This window comes from Momordica charantia (assembly GCF_013281855.1).
Source record: "Momordica charantia cultivar OHB3-1 chromosome 4 unlocalized genomic scaffold, Mcharantia_2.0 BLBB01000004.1, whole genome shotgun sequence".
NCBI classification, from domain to species: domain Eukaryota; kingdom Viridiplantae; phylum Streptophyta; class Magnoliopsida; order Cucurbitales; family Cucurbitaceae; genus Momordica; species Momordica charantia.
In genome coordinates this window covers 19,897,331-19,918,908 of record NW_028275162.1, presented here as the reverse complement: position 1 = coordinate 19,918,908, position 21,578 = coordinate 19,897,331, and the positions used below count along the sequence as shown (strand labels likewise).

The 21,578-nt window shown below is 28.8% G+C and overlaps 2 protein-coding genes across 2 annotated transcripts; one reads left to right on the top strand and one right to left on the bottom strand.

Annotated features, from left to right (window-relative positions):
• Positions 1 to 13,783: 13,783 nt before the first annotated feature.
• Positions 13,784 to 14,515, top strand: LOC148211992 (E3 ubiquitin-protein ligase RHA2B-like). The gene has a single exon (XM_088122434.1). The coding sequence runs from the start codon at positions 13,842 to 13,844 to the stop codon at positions 14,241 to 14,243; it is 402 nt and encodes a 133-aa protein (XP_087978560.1). The 5' UTR covers positions 13,784 to 13,841; the 3' UTR covers positions 14,244 to 14,515.
• A 3,305-nt stretch (positions 14,516 to 17,820) lies between these two features.
• On the bottom strand, positions 17,821 to 19,646 carry LOC111020029 (multiple organellar RNA editing factor 3, mitochondrial). The gene is made up of 4 exons (XM_022296570.2): positions 19,130 to 19,646; positions 18,936 to 19,033; positions 18,473 to 18,538; positions 17,821 to 18,370 (listed from the first exon to the last, which is right to left on the bottom strand). Exons 1-4 carry the CDS (start codon positions 19,501 to 19,503, stop codon positions 18,096 to 18,098), a joined length of 813 nt encoding a protein of 270 aa, XP_022152262.1. The 5' UTR covers positions 19,504 to 19,646; the 3' UTR covers positions 17,821 to 18,095.
• Between the last annotated feature and the right edge of the window lie 1,932 nt (positions 19,647 to 21,578).

Sequence of the window (21,578 nt, the reverse complement as noted above, 5' to 3'; positions counted from 1 at the left end):
TCACAAAACTTTGTGTTATTGACTACCTACATTGGACCTAACACTTACTTTATTAACTTCAGAATCATTATGAAATTTGATTTGCAATCCACTCCAAAATGTCCATACCATAATTTGCTCAATCTTTCTAAGATTTTTTTGTCCCTCATTTTGAGCATGTTTTTGATGATAACAATAACGCATTTATATTTATTTATTTGGTACATTGCTTGGTGAATGAATATGAATCATAATTTGGATCTCTATGTATGTAGTACAAATTAACAGGAAATGCACAAATAAACAACTTTTAGTCCTATGTTCACGTGGCTTTCAAAAGAATAAAGTTTCAATTCTCTTTTTTGGTCCTTTAACTTTCCAAATTTATTTCATTTTATTATGCAAACTATTAAAAATGTCTATACTTTTAAGTCCTAATCCTTCAATGGGTTCAACATTATTTTGTCGCCAGTTATTTATGTGTATTAATATCTTGATGTGAGCATATACTGAAAAATTGAGGATACAATAATGACCTGAATCAAAATGATTATTTTTTGAAAGCTTAAGAACTAAGATGAATATTGAGAATAAATATAGAAGTTTAGGACAAAGTGAGATTTAAACACATTAAAAAAATGTTTTAGTATATTTGAGTGTCTTTTCAATTTAGTCCTTTATGTTGTAACATTTTTCAATTTAGTTTGTCACTGTTAGTGAAAGTTAAAATTGGTTGATGATAAACTTACCCGCCATAATAATGGTGACTTTGCAGAAATTTAGACGAGAAAGTAACTCATCAAGAGAAGAAAACTTGAAATTTAAACCAACTTTTTAGAAATTTGAAGGAATTAGAAACTTTATTCTCTTAGATGACCTTGTTTTACCTCTCTAATTTTCACCAATTATCTAAGTAATATGCCACTAAGTTTACTAATAGCAAATTTTAACATTTACCAGGTGAGGAACTCAACTGAAGAATAAATTGAATTTTTTTAAACAATAGGACTAAATAATAAGGAAAAAAAACTCAAATATTTTGTCAAAAAAAAAAAAAAGAAAAGAAAAATAGCCATTTAACCCAATCACTCGTTAATAAATATTAAAATTTAATTAGACTTATCCCAATACATTGATTATTAATGCAAAATTGAGTCGAAGAAAATTACATTTCGGATATTTGAATTTATGATTTCTTCTTTTCCTTTAATTAAATCATAACTAAATTTAAAAGTTTGACTTACTAATCCATAGCAAATTTAATCTTTTTATCTCCAACACAAATTTTAAAATTAAGTTTATTTACCTACAATCTCATCATTTTATTTTTCACTATTTTAAAATCTCTTTGATTTCTTAGCTAACTTTCATGGAAAAAAACAAAATATCGAGAACAATTATTTCTTCTTTAAATTTGAAAAAGTTTTAAAGCTCGACCAAGATTAAAAATGCATTTAAAAAATCGATTGCCATACAGAATAAATTCATCCAAATAAACTTAATATTAGAAAACAAATAGTTATCAAACAAGATCTAAACGTTCCTAATTACAAAAAGAACCCCGAAATTAATATGGGTATTTGCAAAAAGAACCTCACAATTAATGTTATTAATTAGAATGAAAGAGAGTTGGGGGAAAGGGAATGTGATTATGATTTGATGCATGAACCTAACCTAAGCTGTCAATGTTGTTTCCGGAATCTTCTCATTACTTTTTTTTTCTGGGACAAAATCACACCATTTTGTAAAGTATATTGCAAGGAAAAATAAAAAGACTGGTAAAAAAAAATTAGGAACTTGAAAATGGACAACGACACGAAACGAGACAAAGAGTAAAAAAAATACGGGGCATAAAAAACAAAAACTAGAAAGATAACATCTCAATTATGAGAGTAAATCTCAAGTGAACTCCCTTAAAATTAGGGATCTAGATGTAAAATTAATCAAAGTCGGACAAGAGACACCAACGTGGATTATAGAATTTCATCATTTTCATCATTTTAGTCTTTTGCCTTAGCATTACAACTCCAAATTTTTTAGTGGGGTGACTTTTGTCCGATCGAACATAACTAAATAGATAAAATATATGTTCTGATAACTACGAGAAAAGTTTTTATCTCACAAATATATATATATATTAGCTAAACTATTTAGAAAGATAGAAATCAACTTTACAATGAATACAAATAAAATTTTTACTTGGATTTAAGCCTGAAAGAAAAACAAAATGGATGCCAATTTTTCTTTTCCTTCTTTTTTTTTTTCTCTTTCATTTTTTTGAGTATAATAATTATTTCATTTTTTTTCCATTGAATGTATGGCTGTGTGATCTCTTTTTGCATATCCATTTTCATCCAACTAGAAGAATTCATACTCTCCTATCAATTCTTTTCCCCTAAGATTTTTTTTTTCTATTTTTAAATATACAATCTCTATAGGTTTTTTTAACAAAAAATTAATATGATATTCATGTTATTATCGTTTTTATTCATTAATTTGACAATGAAGTTAGAAATAGAATATGACTTAATAATGATGGTAGATAGGCAATGAAAAAGGTCTAAAGAATAAAGCGAAAATATTCATTTAATGGAAGAATGATTATAATTACAACATTTCTTCATTTGCATTTATTGAAGCTCTTCTCGTACACGTCAAGAATGAAAATAGACGAGTAACTTTTAGGCTAAATTACATACGTAGTCATCAAATTTTGAAAGGTTCCAATTACGTCTTTGAATTTTTTATTTTAAATCTAATAAGTCTGCTATTAATATTATTACTTGAATGTTGACATAACAAGCGGAATAGATTAACGAGTAACTATTTGGTAAATGTGATGCAAAAGAATATAGACAATTTTTACTTTATAGTATAAATTAATAAATATGTAGGTTAAAAAATGCTACAACTTTTCAATTTTTCCCAAGTGTGACTTTTCTTTAAGTGTTTATATGTTACATCTGAGTTTGAATTTGCTTTTGATTATGATATTTTGGAAAATTTTAAACTAGTTCGAATATACATTTATATTTTTAAGCTATATATTTATGTAAAATACTTCACAAATGTATCAATTATCTATCAGTATAATTCAGCATATGTAGTGACAATATTTCAATAACAATATTAACAGTAGAGATTTATTACGATCAAAATTAAAGGTTTTGAAACATAACCAAAATATTTTAAAATTAAAAGACTAAAAATAGACACAATCAAGGGACTCAATGTGCCAGTTAAGATTTATCAGGTAAGCTTTGTCTTACACCAATTGACATACTGATTAAGCTCAGTTCGCATCAACTTTATTCCAATCTTTTCATCATATTCAAAATTTCTATTTTAATTTTTCCACCGTAAATAGTCATATCAAATGGATGAGCGAGATACACAAATACATTCCCAACAAAATCAAATTCCTTTTTTTTTTTCAAGCAAATTTTTTTTTTTTCCATTTCTTAAGTTTCTTATCCCAAAAGGAAAATATATTACATCAAAATATGAGAAGTTGTGATTGAAAGTTATAGCTTGTTTGATTTGCTAACTTTTTATATATTATCACTTTCTTTATGTCTTTATCATTTCTCGACCTTTCCCTTCTATTTCATTTACACCCACTTTTATTTTCTTTTCTAAAATATATTTTTCATTATCGGAATCTAATAAACCTTGAATTTTAAGAAAATGACTATTATACTTTTAGAAATATATAAAAATAAGATAATTTAGAAAATGATTCCAAAAAATCGCAATTCTTTAAGTTGTCGTGGATAATTTCGTAATAACTTTCAACTTAATTTTTCAAAATTAAAATCATATTTTAGCCTTTAAACTTCTATATTTATTTTATTTTAATCTCTAAAATTTTCAGTTATTTTTTTAATTCTTAAACTTTTAAAATATTTTATTTTAATTCTTTTTTTTTTTTTCAAAAACACTCTATTGTAACTTTGCAATTAGTAATTCTTACAAAAATTTGAATAATCCCATTTACAAAATTGACAATTCATTACACTTGGTTTAAAAAATCATTTGGTAGGTGTTGTAAGTGGATATCTACTTATAAAGGGATGAACAAAATATTTGTACATTCAAATTCAAGTTTTTACTAAATGATTCATATAACAATAATAGAAATAATTAAAATAGTCTTTTTTCTTTTTGAATTATATATGTTATTTCCTAAAAATGAATTATAATGTTATTTAAAATCGTTTCACTTTTTTTTAAAAGAAAAAGAAATTCAAAACTACCCTAAAATTCAAATAGGTTTTAAAATTAAACTATCTTATCTTTTAAATATAAATCTTTAAAATATATAATATTTATTTATCAAAGATACGAGTAACCCTTTTGTGAATTGGAATGTTTATAACATTTTTAAAAGGTTAAATGATCATTTTAATCCTTATAATAAAATTTATATCGTTATTAAATATTAATTTTTTTAATATAATAAAAGAGATATGATAAACTAAGTATTTAGGATGCATAACCTATGTGCCACTTTTTTCTAGTGAGTTCTTTGAATTTTTTTTTTATTTTTTTTATCTTTTAGATTTGAAAGTGAAGGGTTTATAATTTTATTGTGATCTAATCCATTCAAATCTTGTTAACTTTAGTTTTATGAAATCAAGATCTAATTTTAGATTTACAAAATAATATTTTGGCTCTTTTACTTATATATGTTTTCCTTGTCCAATCACCATGACTATAAACAATCTTAAATATTTTTATATATAATATCTTATTTTATTTTAGTATCTAAATTTTTAAATTTTATATTGTAGTCTGAGCTTTAAACTAAGTGTAAACATTATTTTTTGTTAATTATTTAACAAAAATTTGAATATTTGGTTTTGAAACTTTTTTAATAGACATCTATTCATCAAGTAAATAAATAAAAGATGTAATCTTCTTAAAAAATAATTAAAAATATTTAAAACTTTATGAAGCAACCAATATAGAATAATTGGAAAATTTTAAGGGATCAAAATAGAGTTTAAATAACTATTTATTTTTTTTATTTATTCATTTTTTTGAAAGATCCACTAAGAAAAATTAATAGTTAATTGGTTGTAGAAAGTTAGGTACTTGACCTAAATAAATCTAAAACCTATCCTTTGATCATAAAGTCCAAAAGGTACTGTTTTTTTTTTTAAATATTATTGCTACCTTAAATATAAAAAAATATTTGCTTTTTATCCTTTTAATTTTTCTTTAACCAAAAAATACGAACATAACAAAAAGAGTTACTAAAAAATATTTGTTTGTTTTCCTTTTCAGAAAAAAAAAATTTGTTTGATAGGGATGGAGAATTGATGACGTTTTTTTAGAGTGAGTTATTTCTTAATATTCATGATAATAATAATAATAAATAAGATCGAGGTAAAGAATTTATCAAAATTCAAAATTTACACACACTTCTAATTATCACAGTCCAAAAAAAAAAAACTAATGCTCTCCTTCTTTAATTATCACACTTCTAATTAAAGCTAGTAAGTTAGAATCTACACCTCATATGGTACTAAAAATTTATTCAATTCTTTTATACACTAATTAATAATCATATTACTGTAAACATTTAAATTACTGTTTAAGAACTCATAATTTCGAAAGGAAAAAGAATTCTATTAATTTAGTTTAAAAAGTTACTCATAGGTGCTGAGAACACATACACTAAAGTATTTAAAATATGCCAAATAACTTTTAGAAAATAATTATTATTCAAATAAACTTTTGTTCCCAAAAAAGAGAGAGAGAGAGAGAGAGAGAGAGAGAGAGAGAGAGAGAGAGAGAAGAGTATTTTGAAGATAACGTCCAAACCAGCCTTATATTTTTCAAATTTAATTTATTCCTCAAATTATCTCTTAGAATATTAATTAATTTAATTTATTATAGACAAAATTTTTGTCATGTTCCAATCCTGGCTAGGCGGCTTGAATTGAAGAAAGTGGTCCTATAACCCACCAATCGGAATCTTTCTCATTCTCTCTCTAACAATGATTTAAAAATGATTAAAAATAAAAAATGAATTAAATTATTTCTCCCCGAAACAGCTCTAGTATTTCTTTAGTACAACTGCGAGGGAGAGTAGAAAGAAGGTTCAAATGGATTATCTTCTCGTGCTAATTTTCTCTTAAAAAATTGAGCGAAAATTTACTCATGTCTCTCTTAGAAAGTATTAAAAAAGTGGATTTCAACCTAGTTTAATTAGTTTAAAAAATATTATTATTTTGAAGACTAGTTGAAGTAACAAATTATCCAATTTTTAAAAAACCTAGGAGTTTTTCTCACTGTAAAGTCAAAAAGATGCTCGAAGAGATTAATTGAGGCGCACATGAAAGAAGTTAGCGAAACACTTACAATATATATAAAATAAAATAAAAAGTTAAAATAAGATAATTGATTAAGTTTGCATTGGGCAAAAATATAATATTGCGATTTTTAGTTAACATACTATTTTATTTAATGTACTTTCGATTTTAATTCATTTTGGTCAATGTATTTATAAAATGTTTGTTTTGGTCTTTGTATACTTAAAAGTGATAATTTTTATCTCTATTTACGAAAATTTCAACACAAATTCTACACATAACATAACTCTTTAATATAAAGTCATACTACATTTCAAGGAATATAGTAGTATAGTGACGTATTGAAATTATGATAGAAAAATGAAATTGAAAATAAAATTAAAGATTTTTAAAAGTGTAGAGACCAAAATCAATATTTTGAAAATACATGGACTAAAATGAACCAAAAGTAAGAGTATGAGAATAAAAATAATATTTTAACCAAAGATTTACAGTATCTTAACCGATGAACTATGCTGCTCAAGTTGAGGATTAAAAAATTATTAAGGGTGAGTGGGTGTAGTTAATTAATTAGAGCATAATAAACTTCATTAATTAGACAAGCGTGGTCGGTGGGATATGCGGATCTTTACGGACGGCGGTGATTGCATCATCACGAGGGTTGGAATTATAAATCATGTGGCTCAAAATTAATTTAATCATAATCTCAGTCGCCGGAGATCTCGCCAAATCTCTTTTTGTCTTTTTTCTTTATTTTTTTTAATCTCTTTAATTAAGGATTTTTGTTTAACTTAATCCCCTTCACCGTCCAAACCGGCTTTTTATTTATTTATTATTTATTTTTTCTTTTCTTCTCTCTCTCTTTTTAATATATGGTTTCCACATGAATGTTGGAAATTTTGGGGGCACTTTTCTTCTGTGCCCAAACTACTTTTCTCCCCACTATTAATATTCTCTCTCTAAGATTTCATTTTGACATGTCTTTTACTTGTGTTTCATTTACGCAGGGCAGGGCAAAAAGGTAATAATAGAATCGGATGACCACGAAACTTTTTCTTAGAGTAGGGTATAAGGATTGAAGGGTAGAATTGATCTCGACTTTATCTTAAGAACCGAGAGAGTTACAGAGTGAAAAATTAAAAGTAACCACATTTTTTAAGGTATATGAATTTTATATATTATTTGATAAAAGTTTTCTTATTAGAATCCCTAATGGGAGACGGAAGACTCAAAGAATTTCGTGATTTCTTTTTAAAATGAAAATTCAATTAAATAGTTTAAAGTAATCGAAAAGTATTTTCAAGGCGAAAAGTTGATAAAATCCTTTTTTAATTAAGAAAAAAGTAAAAACTTAGATCCATCCTTACACTTTTCATTAGTGGAAAAAAAGATAGTAAGACAATTTTTTTCTTCACTAATCAATTTTGGGATTTGGCTTGCCCAACAAGGGGTATTAGGTCCTTGTGGGACCCGTTTTTGAAGAATTTTTTGTCACTCTCGTAGATTAAACATTTTTTTTTCCAATTCTTTAACCGTCGAAGAAGTAAGAGATCGAACCTTCGACTTCAAGTAAAGTAATTATTTGGTGTACCTATTTAAAATTAAATTATATTTTTACCTTCACCAATTCTTCTAAACTATGTAGTATAGTTATACCATCCTAATCGGAGTCAATATGAGAATATCTCAAACTTTTGGGGACATCTTAATATTATTCCAAAAGTCGATGGTTCGTTCTTCTACTCCACAACTTTTAAATTCAAAAAATAAAATACCATCATGATTAAGATTACCTAGATCTTTGTCTCTATGCTATGCATCACTACTTTACCTAATGGGATAAGTGTGGTAGGTCAAATTTTGAAAGAGACACATCCTTCCCATTAAAAGCATTCAAAAGTTTGGTGAATTTTTATTGGTTTTGAATGGGTAAATTTTAAGTAATTTAGTGATAGTTTTCACCCTAGAGTTATGAAGTTCTGCCTATATTTATGTGTATTTATTAACCTATAAATGACATTGAATTCATATTTCTAAATCGCTCATCCCTCGAGTCTCAACTTTTAAAAACTACGTACAAATTTACTAGTCAAATATACATGGTTATAATTTGAACTTATTTTACGTGTTCTATTATTATTTTGTAGAATTTTAATTACAGGTTACACAGCTCCAGATTTTCAACTACAAATTACACCATATTTTAAAAACGTTAGTCAAAGTTTTTCCTAGTAATTAATTTTCTTTAATTGAGTGTTTGAATCTTTCCCACACCCACCACTTTTGTACCTTGTAAAAGAAAAAGAAAGAAAAAGGAAAAGAGAGATACATGAAACAACAAAGAGTAGTACTCATGGTTCAGTTAATCTTTCCTCTAAGATCTTGATATCTCAATTAAGTTTTCTTTGTTTCAAATTTCAAAGCATCTCTTTTAGGAGAAGAAAATTTCATTATTATATTTGTCATGTTTGTCTTTGTGCGAGCTAGTTGGTTTTAGTGGATAATGCTTCAAGATTACAAAGCACTGTAAAATAAAATAATTAATATTATTTAATCTGATTAATATTATGATAATAAATTCAAAAACTTGATTGAAAGTGAAAGATATGTGTACCAGACAAGCAATAAGTCGATTGATGTATAAGACAAGTCAAGCTCGATCAAGATTTTTGATCGGACAAACGAGCAACGAATGATAGGACATAACAACTAGAATAGAGCCAGACATAGATCTTGATTTGAATAAACGAACTCAAACTAGAACAAAAAAACTAAACCAGAGATGAAATTCTAGATTGAAAACAGGACCGACCCTGTTCATTCTAAGGCCAAGATGTCCATTACCCCATGTGTTGTGATATGCTCTAATGGCCTACGCTAAGACTGTGAAATATTTTATTTCATATCTTAAACAAGTGGCAGTTCTGAATGGACACGACCGATCCATTGTCGTCAAGCAGAATCATTGACACCCTTTTCTTTGTAGTAATCACTTTGATATTAAGGCTTTGTTATGGTTCATTACTGCCTTCAGATGATTGGCCTACTATAGATTGCAAATTAAATCTTTAATTCCATTCTCTAACCCAAGCTAATTACTTTCATTGTTTCAAAATAATGCTAGATTTGTCTGCACTTTTTTTTCTTCTTTTTTTATTCCTTTACAAAAGTAAGTAAGAATGTACTTATAATATTTTCTCTTTTCTTATTTTCTTTTTATTGCTTCAATAAAAAAAGAGAGGGAAAATAAAGTACAAGAAACATCAACAAATGCAACTTGTACCTTTTAGATAGATTACAAAACAAAATATTGTAAAAAAGGCTCTCAACAATTCAACAAAAATACATAACCATGTATAAGCCTCCAAATTATATATGTTATAAAATCATAGCTTTATTGGTAAAATGTTGGTAATTAAATTGGAGCAATAAAATAAGTTCACTATTTTAAATTCATAAGACCGCCTTATGGTAATCTATTAAAATTCTATAACTTTCTTGTAACGTGTGCGTGATACATACACGTATATTGCATAAGAGAGAGAAATCACATCTTAATTATTTAACTCATGTGAAGTCGTATAAAATACTTATAGTGGTTCATGATTAGTTTGCTTCTCAGAGTACGTTTTTTAAGTCACACCAACTTTAATATTCAAATACAATTAAGATGTAATCATAAAAATATGATGTTTTGTATAGAGACAAATTAAAGATGAGTTCAATTGGTATAAAGAATGTGTGGAGAATTGAAAAGTTCAGATGTGTATTTGTGGTCGTCCCTGGGAATAGCGCAGTGGCAAGGACTTTAACCCAACACCCTGTGTTGGTCACTAATTTGCTCAGTCTAAATAATAAGCTCCGATAATAGGGATCGACAGCGTAACACACACGATACTGATTTTGAAAAATAAATTAGAAAAAAAAAGAGGAGAGAGAGAGAATAAAGGGTGACAAAGACAAATATGGGATAAGTTAAGAAAATGAGGTGCAAAGAGCTCCACAATGTTGGAAACGCGTATTGGTGCTTAAAAAAACAGCAACAACAAATTTGTTCCACTGATAAAATTGCTCCTAAACATCTCCCTCTCTATCTCTACAATTTATTTATTTATTTATTTATTTTTTCATATTTTAAAGTTTTAAGCTTTGATCCAATGAGAATGAGAGACAAAAGTGATGCACATGCATGTCTTGTTTGGACACTACACATGCCATACAATTTCTCTCTCTCTTCTGTGGACCTCCTGCTTAGAAAGTGGTTCTTTTCTTCTTTTGTTTTATTCATACTCAATATATAATAATATTGTGAAAATGTATATATCGATATGATGTTATAAAATTTAAGACCAATTTTTCAATTAAGAAAAATAGAATTTTGCATTTGATAATTGTTTTGTTTGTTTCTTGTTTTTTTTTTTAAACAAAGATATGTTTGGTAATCTTTGAAATTAAAATTTGAAAGTTTGGATGTTGTATTTAAATTTTGACTTGTTTCTTTTCTATACATTTTATAAGTCAAGAAATGGTAAAATAATACTTTTATCAATATTTTCAGTTACTCAATCATATATACTTCATAGTAATTAATCGTGCTTGACTTGAAGTAATGACATATTGGATGACCTCCGAAGAAAATTTAATAAAAAACATAAGTGAAGCCTAACATGCTGAAAGGACTTGATTGTAAGGAATAGTCTTCAATCTCATGGTTGTTGGAATATATATTTAGCTTATTATATTAATTGAAAATTCTTACATGATAATGTGGTTTTTGGTATAACAAAGGTAAATAGTGGAGATTTGAAATTCCAACCTTTAAGTTATATCGTTATACTCATACTCAGGTTCGTGACACCTTAAGTATATATATATCTCGATGTGACATTGAGTTTAAAGATAAATGGTCGAAATTTTAAATTAAATGTAATATAAAAATTGTCCCCGATGGACAAAGGATTATTTTTTCTTTTAAGTTCAAACAGATTAAAATATATCACATATAAAATAGAAAAACAAGTTTTGAAATAAATGAAGTCTTAAATCTTATTTTTATTATTATATAATTTAATTGCATAAAAATCATGGCTCTAAAAAAACTTGTATTTGTATTCTTTTCATGAAGCATTTTCAATATGTCACCGAATTCCTATATATACTAGTATACATACACCTTAATCTGCATGCTCGTTTTACCCATCGTCCTAGTTTTTCTTTTTTAAGTACAATAAATGATATATATATATATATATATATATATAGCGATAATACCAATACGTAGGTTAAAGTGCATGTGCAATTTTTATAATTTATTTTCAAATTATGTAATGTGTCACACCCACCATTTTTTTATTTTTCTTTTTAGAATGTAACCAAAAAAAAACCTTTTTATATAAGTTAAAATTTATATAAAAAATATCATACACAAAATCTTAATTGCAAAAAATAGTTTCAGTTGTTATAATTTGGAGCAGAATTTCAACTTCGTACTTATTGATTTGATTAAAATCTCCTGTCAAAAATTTTATTAAATAATTTACCTCTTATTCTTGTGTCATTATTTTTGTTTACTTTAAATTTTATTAACAAAAAAAAAAAGAAGAAAGAATCATAAACAAAATCTTAATTGCAAATATGGTTTTAAGTTGTTATAATATGGAGCAATTTTTTTTTATTACCCAAGGAATCCACGACCCTTTGGCCTACGGTCCTATACCTGAGAGATATGCGCATTGTTCTTATACCCATACATATGCAATGAGTCATCGCTCAGTGAAAATTGCGTATAATTTAGAACAAAATTTCAACTTAATACTTATAATTTGATTAAAACATCATGTCAAAATATTGTTAAATTGACCTAATATTTTTCTTTCTACAACATGTTATTAATTTTGAAACTAACTCATTGCCTCTCTCTACCACGTTAAGGAAAATGTGATGATTGTTGAAAGAAAAGTTCCCAAAGTAAGTCAACTATCAACTTTTTGGTAATGTTATATCACGCTTTGAAGATTTATCAAAAGAAACAATGATCAACTTGTAAAATGTGTGGCTACAAAAGATGCTCTCTTTGACGATTTAGTTTGTAAAATTTAGTATATGAAATTTAGTACTTAAAATTTTTGTTATAAATTTCAAACTAGACAGACTAAATTGTTATAAATTCTAACAAGTTTATAGGGTCTCGTTGAATTTTCCAATTAGCAGCTGAGAAATGTATTTTGAGATATATAAACGTTTGACTATTACGTGAAGTTTCTATCAACATTAATCAAAAAGCAGTATGAACCAAATTATTGAGTAGAAAAAGGGGGGAAGAAAGAGGCTCCATTAATTTGGGTTCATTAAAACCTTAATGCTCTCAAATTGATCACTATCGTTTTCTTACTTTCTTCAAGTCGTATAACTATTATAAAATGTCTTTATATATTTTGATTTTTTGGAATCGATATCGTGTGACTTATGCTATGGATCTATATGACTGGGCTTGTTGTCGAAGCTGAGCAACACAGTGACCAGCACAAGATTGAATCCAAGACCTGACACCACAAGGCCTGAGTCCCTTGCCACAACATCATTCCTCTGGGGATGAATTCTTACTAGAGATAGTTAGTGTGCGGGGAATGCGGCTCGGTGCCTCGAACATGGGGCTCTACTTACTCCTTTGTACTAGTGGCTTAGTCTGCCTAAATTTTCCTTGCGCACGAAGTTAATCAGATGCTTACTATTCTTATACTATCCTTGTTTCTTCTCTAAAAATATATTTTACATAAAGGTTGGTTAGTGAATTTTTGTAAAACCACTAGTTCATGGGACAGGTCGTCGAATCGAAGTTTTCTTAAGTAGCCACCGATTTTCCTACATACTAAGTACCTATGCGAATTGTATGAATCATTAGTTCGTCACCAATTTTATATAAAGGGTGGAAAAAGGACTCCATGTCATGCCCTTTCTCTCACAAAAAGGCATAAATATCCTCGAATAAGAGATATTTTTCACATTAATATATGAAACATAACAATTTCAGTGATCTTAAATTACAAGTATTGAACGGTTCCTTACAAAAATTCCACAGATTAAACCATTACTCCTAGAAAAATTTTGAACAAAAAAAAATGATTTAATTAAAAGTTTTATCTCTAGATATCTAATAAATTCTTGAATTTAAGAGTATAATGTATCTCTAAATTTTCAATCATTAATCTATGTCTAACAAGTATCTAACAAAAATTTGAACTAAACATTTTATTCATCAATGCCCTAAAATTAAAAAATATCTAACAAATCCTCGAACATTCGCAATCAATATCATTTGACAAGAGAGAAATAAAACTTCAAAATAATGGCAAGGATAAAATTGGTCCAAAATCGGTATCTAAAGTTTAAAGTTTAGAAATCTATCGGACATTTTGAAAAATTTACGAAAACGTCCCTTCTCTCGCACTCTCTCTCTCCTCTATCATACTATATATATCCTCCCACCTCCCTCTCTCTCCTCCCTCTCTCCTCCAAATCTCTCTCTCAAAGCAAAAGAGAGCAATGGGTTTACAGAGCCAACTCAACGACTTCTCCTCCGATTCCCTTCCCCTCTTCTTCCTCTCCCTCATCGCCTCTTCCCTCTCCCATCTCCGCTCCTTCCTCTTCCCACGCTCCCCACGCGCCTCCCACAGCCGCCTCGACCTCAACCCAGTCCTCTCCTACCGCCACCCCCACGACGGGGCCTCCTCCGCCTCCGATTGCGTCGTCTGCCTCTCCCCGCTCTCCGCCGGCGACCGCGTCTCCCGCCTCCCCTGCCGCCACGTCTTCCACACCCACTGCTTCCACGCCTGCCTCCGTCATCTCAACTTCAACTGCCCTCTCTGCCGCTCTCCCATCTCACGCGCCGCCGCCCCCAATGATCCTACGCTTCACCTCCTGCCACCTGTTCCATCATCATCATGATGCCCTTTCTTTCTTTTTCTGAGTTTCCAAATTATTTTACATTTTTACCTTTTTTTTTTTCTGTTTTTTAGAGGGTCTCTAATGGCAGTTTTGACCATGGGCTTTCCCTTTTTCTTTTCTTTTTAATTATTTTTAGATTTAAATATATTTCTAGCTTTTCTTTTTTGAAAAAATCCTCACGGATTTTTTTTCTTTCTTTTTTGTCGTTTACCCATGTAAAATTCTCACATTCTATGGTGTTTAATAATTGAGACTTATTTGTATCTTCTTTATTTTCGTCCAAACAACTTTACTACTCTTTTTTCCTGGTCAAACAATGGTTAAGATGAATAGATGTTATTTATTGGCAATTTTATTACTTTTTTTTACCAGCTATTTCATTTTCCTTCATATGTTTTGATATTTCCATCTACATTTTTACCTGTATATGAATTTAACATGGACATGATTAATAAAAAGATTAAAAAAATCATTTAATATTAGTATGACACGATATTAATAATAAAATTTGAAACTTTATCAGAAAAAAGGATGAAATACTTGTTTGTAATTTATTTTCATTAACAATTTCATAAAATTGAAACCTGAGATTCTGGTCAACATTAGAAATAGATAAACATTAATTAAATTCATTTTAATTTTGTAAATTTAAAAATTGTTTTGTTTGAATGAGACAGAAATATTAAAAATCCAAGTGATTGAAGAATATGTGTGAACAGAACGTGGATGGCCAATGTGAAAGCTATTAAGTAAAAGCTTACTTGGTTGTTGCAAGAGCTTCCTTGGAATTAAATTTAATCACAATGGACCAATAAAAAGTGTATAAGTTTTATTGCCACTTGTGCATAGTTTTTTTTTTCTTTCTTTTTAAATAAACACTTGTATTCAAAGATCGGAGAGAATAAGTTCGTTTTCGTAGTTGAACATGAAATGGGGAGGATTCAAACTCATAACATTTTAATCGGAAACAGATGTCAACCTGCTAAGGTATGTTCAAGTTGGTAGAGAATAATATTGTTACAAATAAGATACTTGTATTTCAAGTGCATATAAACGAATTTTACCTACAAAATGTAAAATTAGACGTGTCTTGAGATTAGTGTATTAAATTTCTGTAAATATGTCGACATTTTTATATGTCCATTGATTGGATATCTACATAAAGAATGAATCGATAGTTGAAGAGTATCGTAAGAAAATCGAAAGAAATATAAAAGAATATATAAAAAAAATCAAAGTAAGATTTTTTGAACTTACTTTAAAAAAAAAAAAGAGAAATGCTTGTTTATTATATTTTTAAAATTTTTTAGAAATAAAAAATATCTATAAACATCAACATGTGAATATTTTTATAAAATGAGACTTCAACATTTTCATCCACGTCAACATTTAAAAACCTTACTCGAGACTCGGGAGAGATAGGAAAATTATGTTCATTTAGGGAAGTTTATTATGAAAAAATCTTTGAATATGTTTAGAAAGCTAGGACAAATGAAAGATATTAGCAAGGTTTGAAATGTCAATATCGATGAAAATATCGAGATCTTGATTTTACGAAAATGTCCAATAATTAAATATAAGTATGCTTATTTTGCACAAATATTCACGAGTACATAATAAAATTAACAAATGTTCCAATAATATCCATGGTTAAGTTATTAGTAATTAGTAATTTTGTATATGATTTTAATTTCAGTTAAACTATTATTAATCTAAATATGGCTTGATTTATTTTATATGATTAACATGTTTTACTTCATTTATATATATAAAATATTAATTTAATATTTAAATCATCGAAAAGCTCGCTATATAAACATCTATTTAGAAATTATAAAATTCAATCAGCTCATAAACCATATTTGCATACCAAACACCTCCTAAGCCATAATATTATGGTCATATCAATGGAACTAATTTCAAGTCTATTTAAATCATTAAATAGACTAAAACCATTTTTTTTTCTTTTCCAATAAGAGCCATTTTCGTACTTAAAAAAAAAAAGAAAAAAAAGAGCCATTTTTTTACAGTTAAAAGTTGGTCAAAATTGACAATTTTGAAGCTTTTTATTTAACTTTTTCCATTTTAGAAATTTATTCTTCAAACCAATCCCTATCCAAGAAGAAAAAGGAGAAAAAAAAAATGGAAAGCACAAGCAATCAGAAGCAAATTGTTATAAGGAAACCCAAATGCTCAATTTAGAAGCAAATTTTGATATTTATTGCTTATTGTTTCTTCCAAGCAACTTTGATATTTACATAAAATTAAGCCATGTCAGCATCCTTCAATTTCATCACGAAATTATTTACCTCTTAAAAAATGGTAGATTCAAATCTCTCTAATTTGTTGAACTCCAAAAATATTATATCTAATTTAAACATGGCATAGGTAGTTAGATATTGATGTCTTCTTTTATAAATCGTGAGTTCGAATCTCTCTTAACCTGTGATGAAATATTGTTAAAAAAAAAAAAAAGACATTCAAGTATCGAGCAGATTATATATTTTTATAATAGTTTGTTTTTTAACTAAATAGCATGTTACTTTTTAAAAAAAATTTAACTTTAAAATAGTCTTTAATGCTTTTCAAAAGTTTAATTGTAATTTTCCTATATTTTAGTTAAAATTTTCTAGACATCTCAAATATTAGTATGAATTAATAAAATTTCTAACATGACTAGTTGTTGTAAATTGTAGTTACACTCTAAGCGAAGTTATGAAAATTCATGGAGCAGTATTAATTAAAAACCGAGCATAGCTCAAGTGGTCCCACATGTTATTATTCAAATAAAATTTCAAGCCATGAATCTTATTTGGCAGATTGGATGTTTATGTTTTTCTTTTTCCAATAAAAAGATATATTTTAAACGACGTGGTTTGAATAGTTGATTTTTGCTCTAAATAAATTGAGCGATTTCTTGAACATACAAGTAAAATTCACTTCTTCTAGGACTGATGATGGACAAAATTGAACATATTCAACAAAAAGATGATGGGACTGAAATCTTCGATGCTTTGATGAGGAACACATTCATGCCCGAGAAGTATTGGCTTCACTCTTACTATACAGGGGCCTTCCGAGCTATCTGCTGAACATGCTTGAAACCCAAGATTCTGAAGTTGCTTAAGTAGTAACCTGTTTAGTTTCAACGGGGCTGATAATGTTCTCAAAATCTGTTGAGCCACAATCAAAGGCATGCTAAAAACTCATGTAAAATGAGAGGGAGTTTCCTGAATCAGGATGAATCTACCACTTTAACAAGGATGGATTTTTCCACTTTTGGACTATAGAATCTTCACAGTTTATTCCAACAATCATGGTTCTGCAAAGATTGGAATTTAAACCAAAACAGATTGCTCAACTTTCCTTCATCATCTGGAAAGAAGACACAGTGTCATCAACAACTTGCAAATAGTTTACTTTATGGAGAGATCATTCCTTCCCCACTTGAAGCCTTCCACTAAGCCAATTTGAGCACCTTTAGTTAGAAACATTCCGAGGCAAAAAACTTTTGATATTCTGGTTGCTACTTCTCAAATTTGATCATTTCTAGTGGTGTAAAACAACAACATTCAAGTAGGAAAGATTAATGATAACGAGTTATAGAAAATCCAGATACAGCATTAAGGATTCCAGTCAACATGCTAAATATTTCACATTCTCATACATTTGTATGCTAGATATATAGAAATTTGACTTGAATATTTAGTATGTTGATGCGTAGGATCCAAACTCTCCTAGATCAGTAAGGCATTAAGGAGTGATAGAAATCTCGACAAACCCCGACATATGATGTGTAGACTTCATGCATCAAGGAGTCACTAAATATTCACATTTTCACGCATTCATCAATCAGGAATTGCTCCTATTAAAATCTCCTAGATTTGTCGAGAAACCTCTGACGCCACTTTGAGCTGTATTTTGACCATCTATGGATGGTAGTGGGTGCACTGGATCTCTCTGGTCTTGACCCCAGCTTTGTCTCTGAATCGGTTGTCTCCGTTCAACTTGCATAGTTTCTCGTCGTCTATCATACCGTGGACGAGGCCTGTTTCTACCTGTTTGTTGTCTCTCATTGTATCTATACTGGGGTCTAGGGATGACCTTTCCATCAATAAACAGATCCCCTGAAATCAACACGAATGATTTGTACAAGAAATGAGCATTTGGCTTGATATATTAATTGATATCAATGTCAATCGATTTAATAGATCCAGAATAATGATCACCTCCGTAATCTTTGTTTGGAACATCAAGATATGAATCTGGTAAAACCCATAGAACGCCTGGCAACTCTGTCCATCCGGAATGAAAGGCTCAAAGTTAAAAACCAATATTGTTCTTTACAAAAGCTAAATAGAAATGATCACAAAAAAACCCAAATGTCAACCTCAATGGTCTCTGACTCTCACATATCATTATAACTCGGTAACACGCAAATGATCAAATTAAAAATCCAGTCAATTATGAGAGCAAACTTCAAGAGTGAAAATATAAAGAAAATTTTCTAAACCATTCAGATATTCTCTGGGTACTTTCTTCAAACAAATTGAGCGCTTAAGCTCAAAACTACGGTTTCAATCTTCAATCGTAGTCCAAATACTTGACACAATTCCAATATCTACAACAAAAATCGAGAAATCCGGTTCCATAAACTCCTTAATCTACACGCCTAAGTCCATAAAGTATTACCTTTCACTTTGTAAGAAAGCTCTTCCGAAATCAAGGCACCGAAGCCAGTATACGTAGTTGTACAGACTGAATATATTTTCTTCTTTGCCTCTTCCTCGCTGAAAATCAGAAGAAAACGAACAACCAAAAATCAACAAAGATAATGCATATAAAAGACACGCCAACAAGTATTCCGTTTTTAATAAAAAACGTACCTTCCGACAACGGCAGCTAGAGTTTTGACATAAGAATTCACCATCTCCTCCTCCGAGGGTTTAGGGTCATTTGGAAACTCCAGCACTATCAACCAGTGTTCGTAATCACAGCCATCGAGCAGTATCGTCTCCTTTGGAGGCCGATTGCTCCAATTAGGAGAAGGATCGTTGAGGGGAGAGTATCCAGATCCCGAAGTCTTGAATCGAACGAGAAGATTGAATGCGTTGGGGGCTATTGGATCCTGTCTGTTCATCAGAGCAAAAGCGAATCGCTGGCGAGAAGAAACAGGCGACGAAGATGAGAAGGAAGAAGAGAGGCTTCGAGTTCGGGTAAGGACGGTGAATAACGTGCGCCGACTGGCCGAGGAAGCCATAGCTGAGAACTCGATGGTCGCCGGAGCTATGGACGGTGCCGGCGGCGGGTGACAAAGGAGGTTTTAGGGTGTAGTCGGGGATTATAGGTTTTGGTGAATTGGGGATTTTACTCTGCCCATCCGAAGTTCTTGCATGTCTTTTTTATTTTAAGACACATTATTTTATCATGTCATTTAGTAAAAATTATATTTATAAAAATCCTTTAATATCTTAGGTAAATGTAAAGCTTTAAAAAAAACAATATTTTAAAATTTAGTGCATATTGATTTTTGCTCCTACAAGCTAGTCTAGTTTATGTTTCTAAATATCCGTCGCCACGTTTCCATCCACATATCCATGTTTCTATAGATTCTTTCCATTATAGTACAAGAAAATCGACAAAATATGACAAATATCAAAAAATGTCACTAATATATATATACAATATTAATATTAATTATTTTAAACTAATTTAGAATTTGGAAAATGTTTATTTGTTCATTTAAATATTATTTATGATTTTTTTTAATTTTTTAACTTTTACATAAATATTCATCGATATCGACATTTTATCGACATTTCTATCGATATATCTTGAAATTGAGACCTTGACATTTTCATCGGTCTAGTCATGAGTACATTTTGTTTTTGTTTTCTTTTGATTCGTTTTTAAAATATAATTTTGATTCTTAAGATTTAGTTTATTTTTCATCTCCGCCAATAAATTTTGAAAGTTTTATTTTAGTTGTTCAATTTTTATCCATTTTGGTTCTATAAATTTTAATTTTTTTTCCTATAAATATTACGCTACAAATATGTGAAAAGATAGGAAATAGAAATATGTCTCCAATATTCATTTAGAAAATATGAATTTATTACTTAATATAATGTATTGGTTTTTTTAGTGCAATATATGAGAGTGAGGGATTGAACTCACAACCTTTTAGTTGTAGATATATGTCAATTGCTGAATTATGCGTTTTGATAATATAATGTATTGGGCTAGATTACAATGTCAATAAATTCGACAATAATAATTTTTTTATAGAGATTAAATATGAAAATTTAATGAAAGATGAAGAACGTAATTGAGACTTTAAAAGCAAAAGAAAACCAAAAAATCAAAGTTTAAAACTTGTAGAGATCAAGATGGTAAAAGTTGAGAGATCAAACGACATTCAAACAAGGTTATATTTTTGTTACTTTTTTCAAAGGTCAGGATCAAACTCGAAATATGTGGACCAATATATACTATATTTAATCTAATTTCACGAGCTGCCCCTGCCCCAAGATGAATCCGATTTGATCATACATTCAAATTAAAATTAGTGGTAAATTTATGGATTTATACTAAATAATTAAAATTGTTGCAAGTATTAAAATAAAAGGGTTGTAATCATACCTGAACTTTTAAAACAAAAATAATAACAAAATTAACCATAATATATATTTTTCAATTATTAAAGTAATTCTAAAACATTTGCACGTACGTACGAGTTTTAAACTTCAGAAAAAAAAAAATTAGGGAGGAAGAGACACAAAATAATTGTGGAGAAGACACAAAAATTTTGTATAAAAAAGTGAGAGAGGAGAGATTTTTATATAGCTGTAGAAGTTAAAAAAAGTTATATAACTATTAAATTTCAAAACTTTTGACATTCTATTGCTGATTATAACCTGATGTTAACTCATAATTTTTTTAATTAGTTTTATAAACAAATTAACAAAATTTTTTATATTTGAAAGATCTAACAATTTTGCTAAAATACTATTCTATATTTAAAGTTTCAAAATTTTGGATCTTAGAAATTAAAACAATGAAACAAGATGACACATAGACGTTTTTAACATGGGTCGGTTTTCCAACCTACTCCACCAGGTCGGGCCCAGAGAATAAAATTAACAATCAAAAGTTAGTACAATTTACAATCAATATTGACTTATGCATAAAAGAGCTCCGTTCTTCATGCCGCAATACTTGATCAGACTCCTCCTTCGTTTGAACCTTTTCAAATACAAGCTTCCCCTTGTGTTATAGACCACCGCCTGAACTCCCTTCAATGGTGGATGTGTCTTCTCCAATACTTGATAGAAA

Excerpts from the sequence above, each read along its gene's own strand:
- LOC111020029 (XM_022296570.2), bottom strand. The coding sequence starts at position 19,503 with ATGGCTTCCTCGGCCAGTCGGCGCACGTTATTCACCGTCCTTACCCGA. Across the intron at positions 19,034-19,129 it reads CTAGCTGCCGTTGTCGGAAG|CGAGGAAGAGGCAAAGAAGA; the intron begins GTACGTTTTTTA and ends TCTGATTTTCAG. Across the intron at positions 18,539-18,935 it reads GCTTTCTTACAAAGTGAAAG|AGTTGCCAGGCGTTCTATGG; the intron begins GTAATACTTTAT and ends CCGGATGGACAG.
- LOC148211992 (XM_088122434.1), top strand. The coding sequence starts at position 13,842 with ATGGGTTTACAGAGCCAACTCAACGACTTCTCCTCCGATTCCCTTCCC.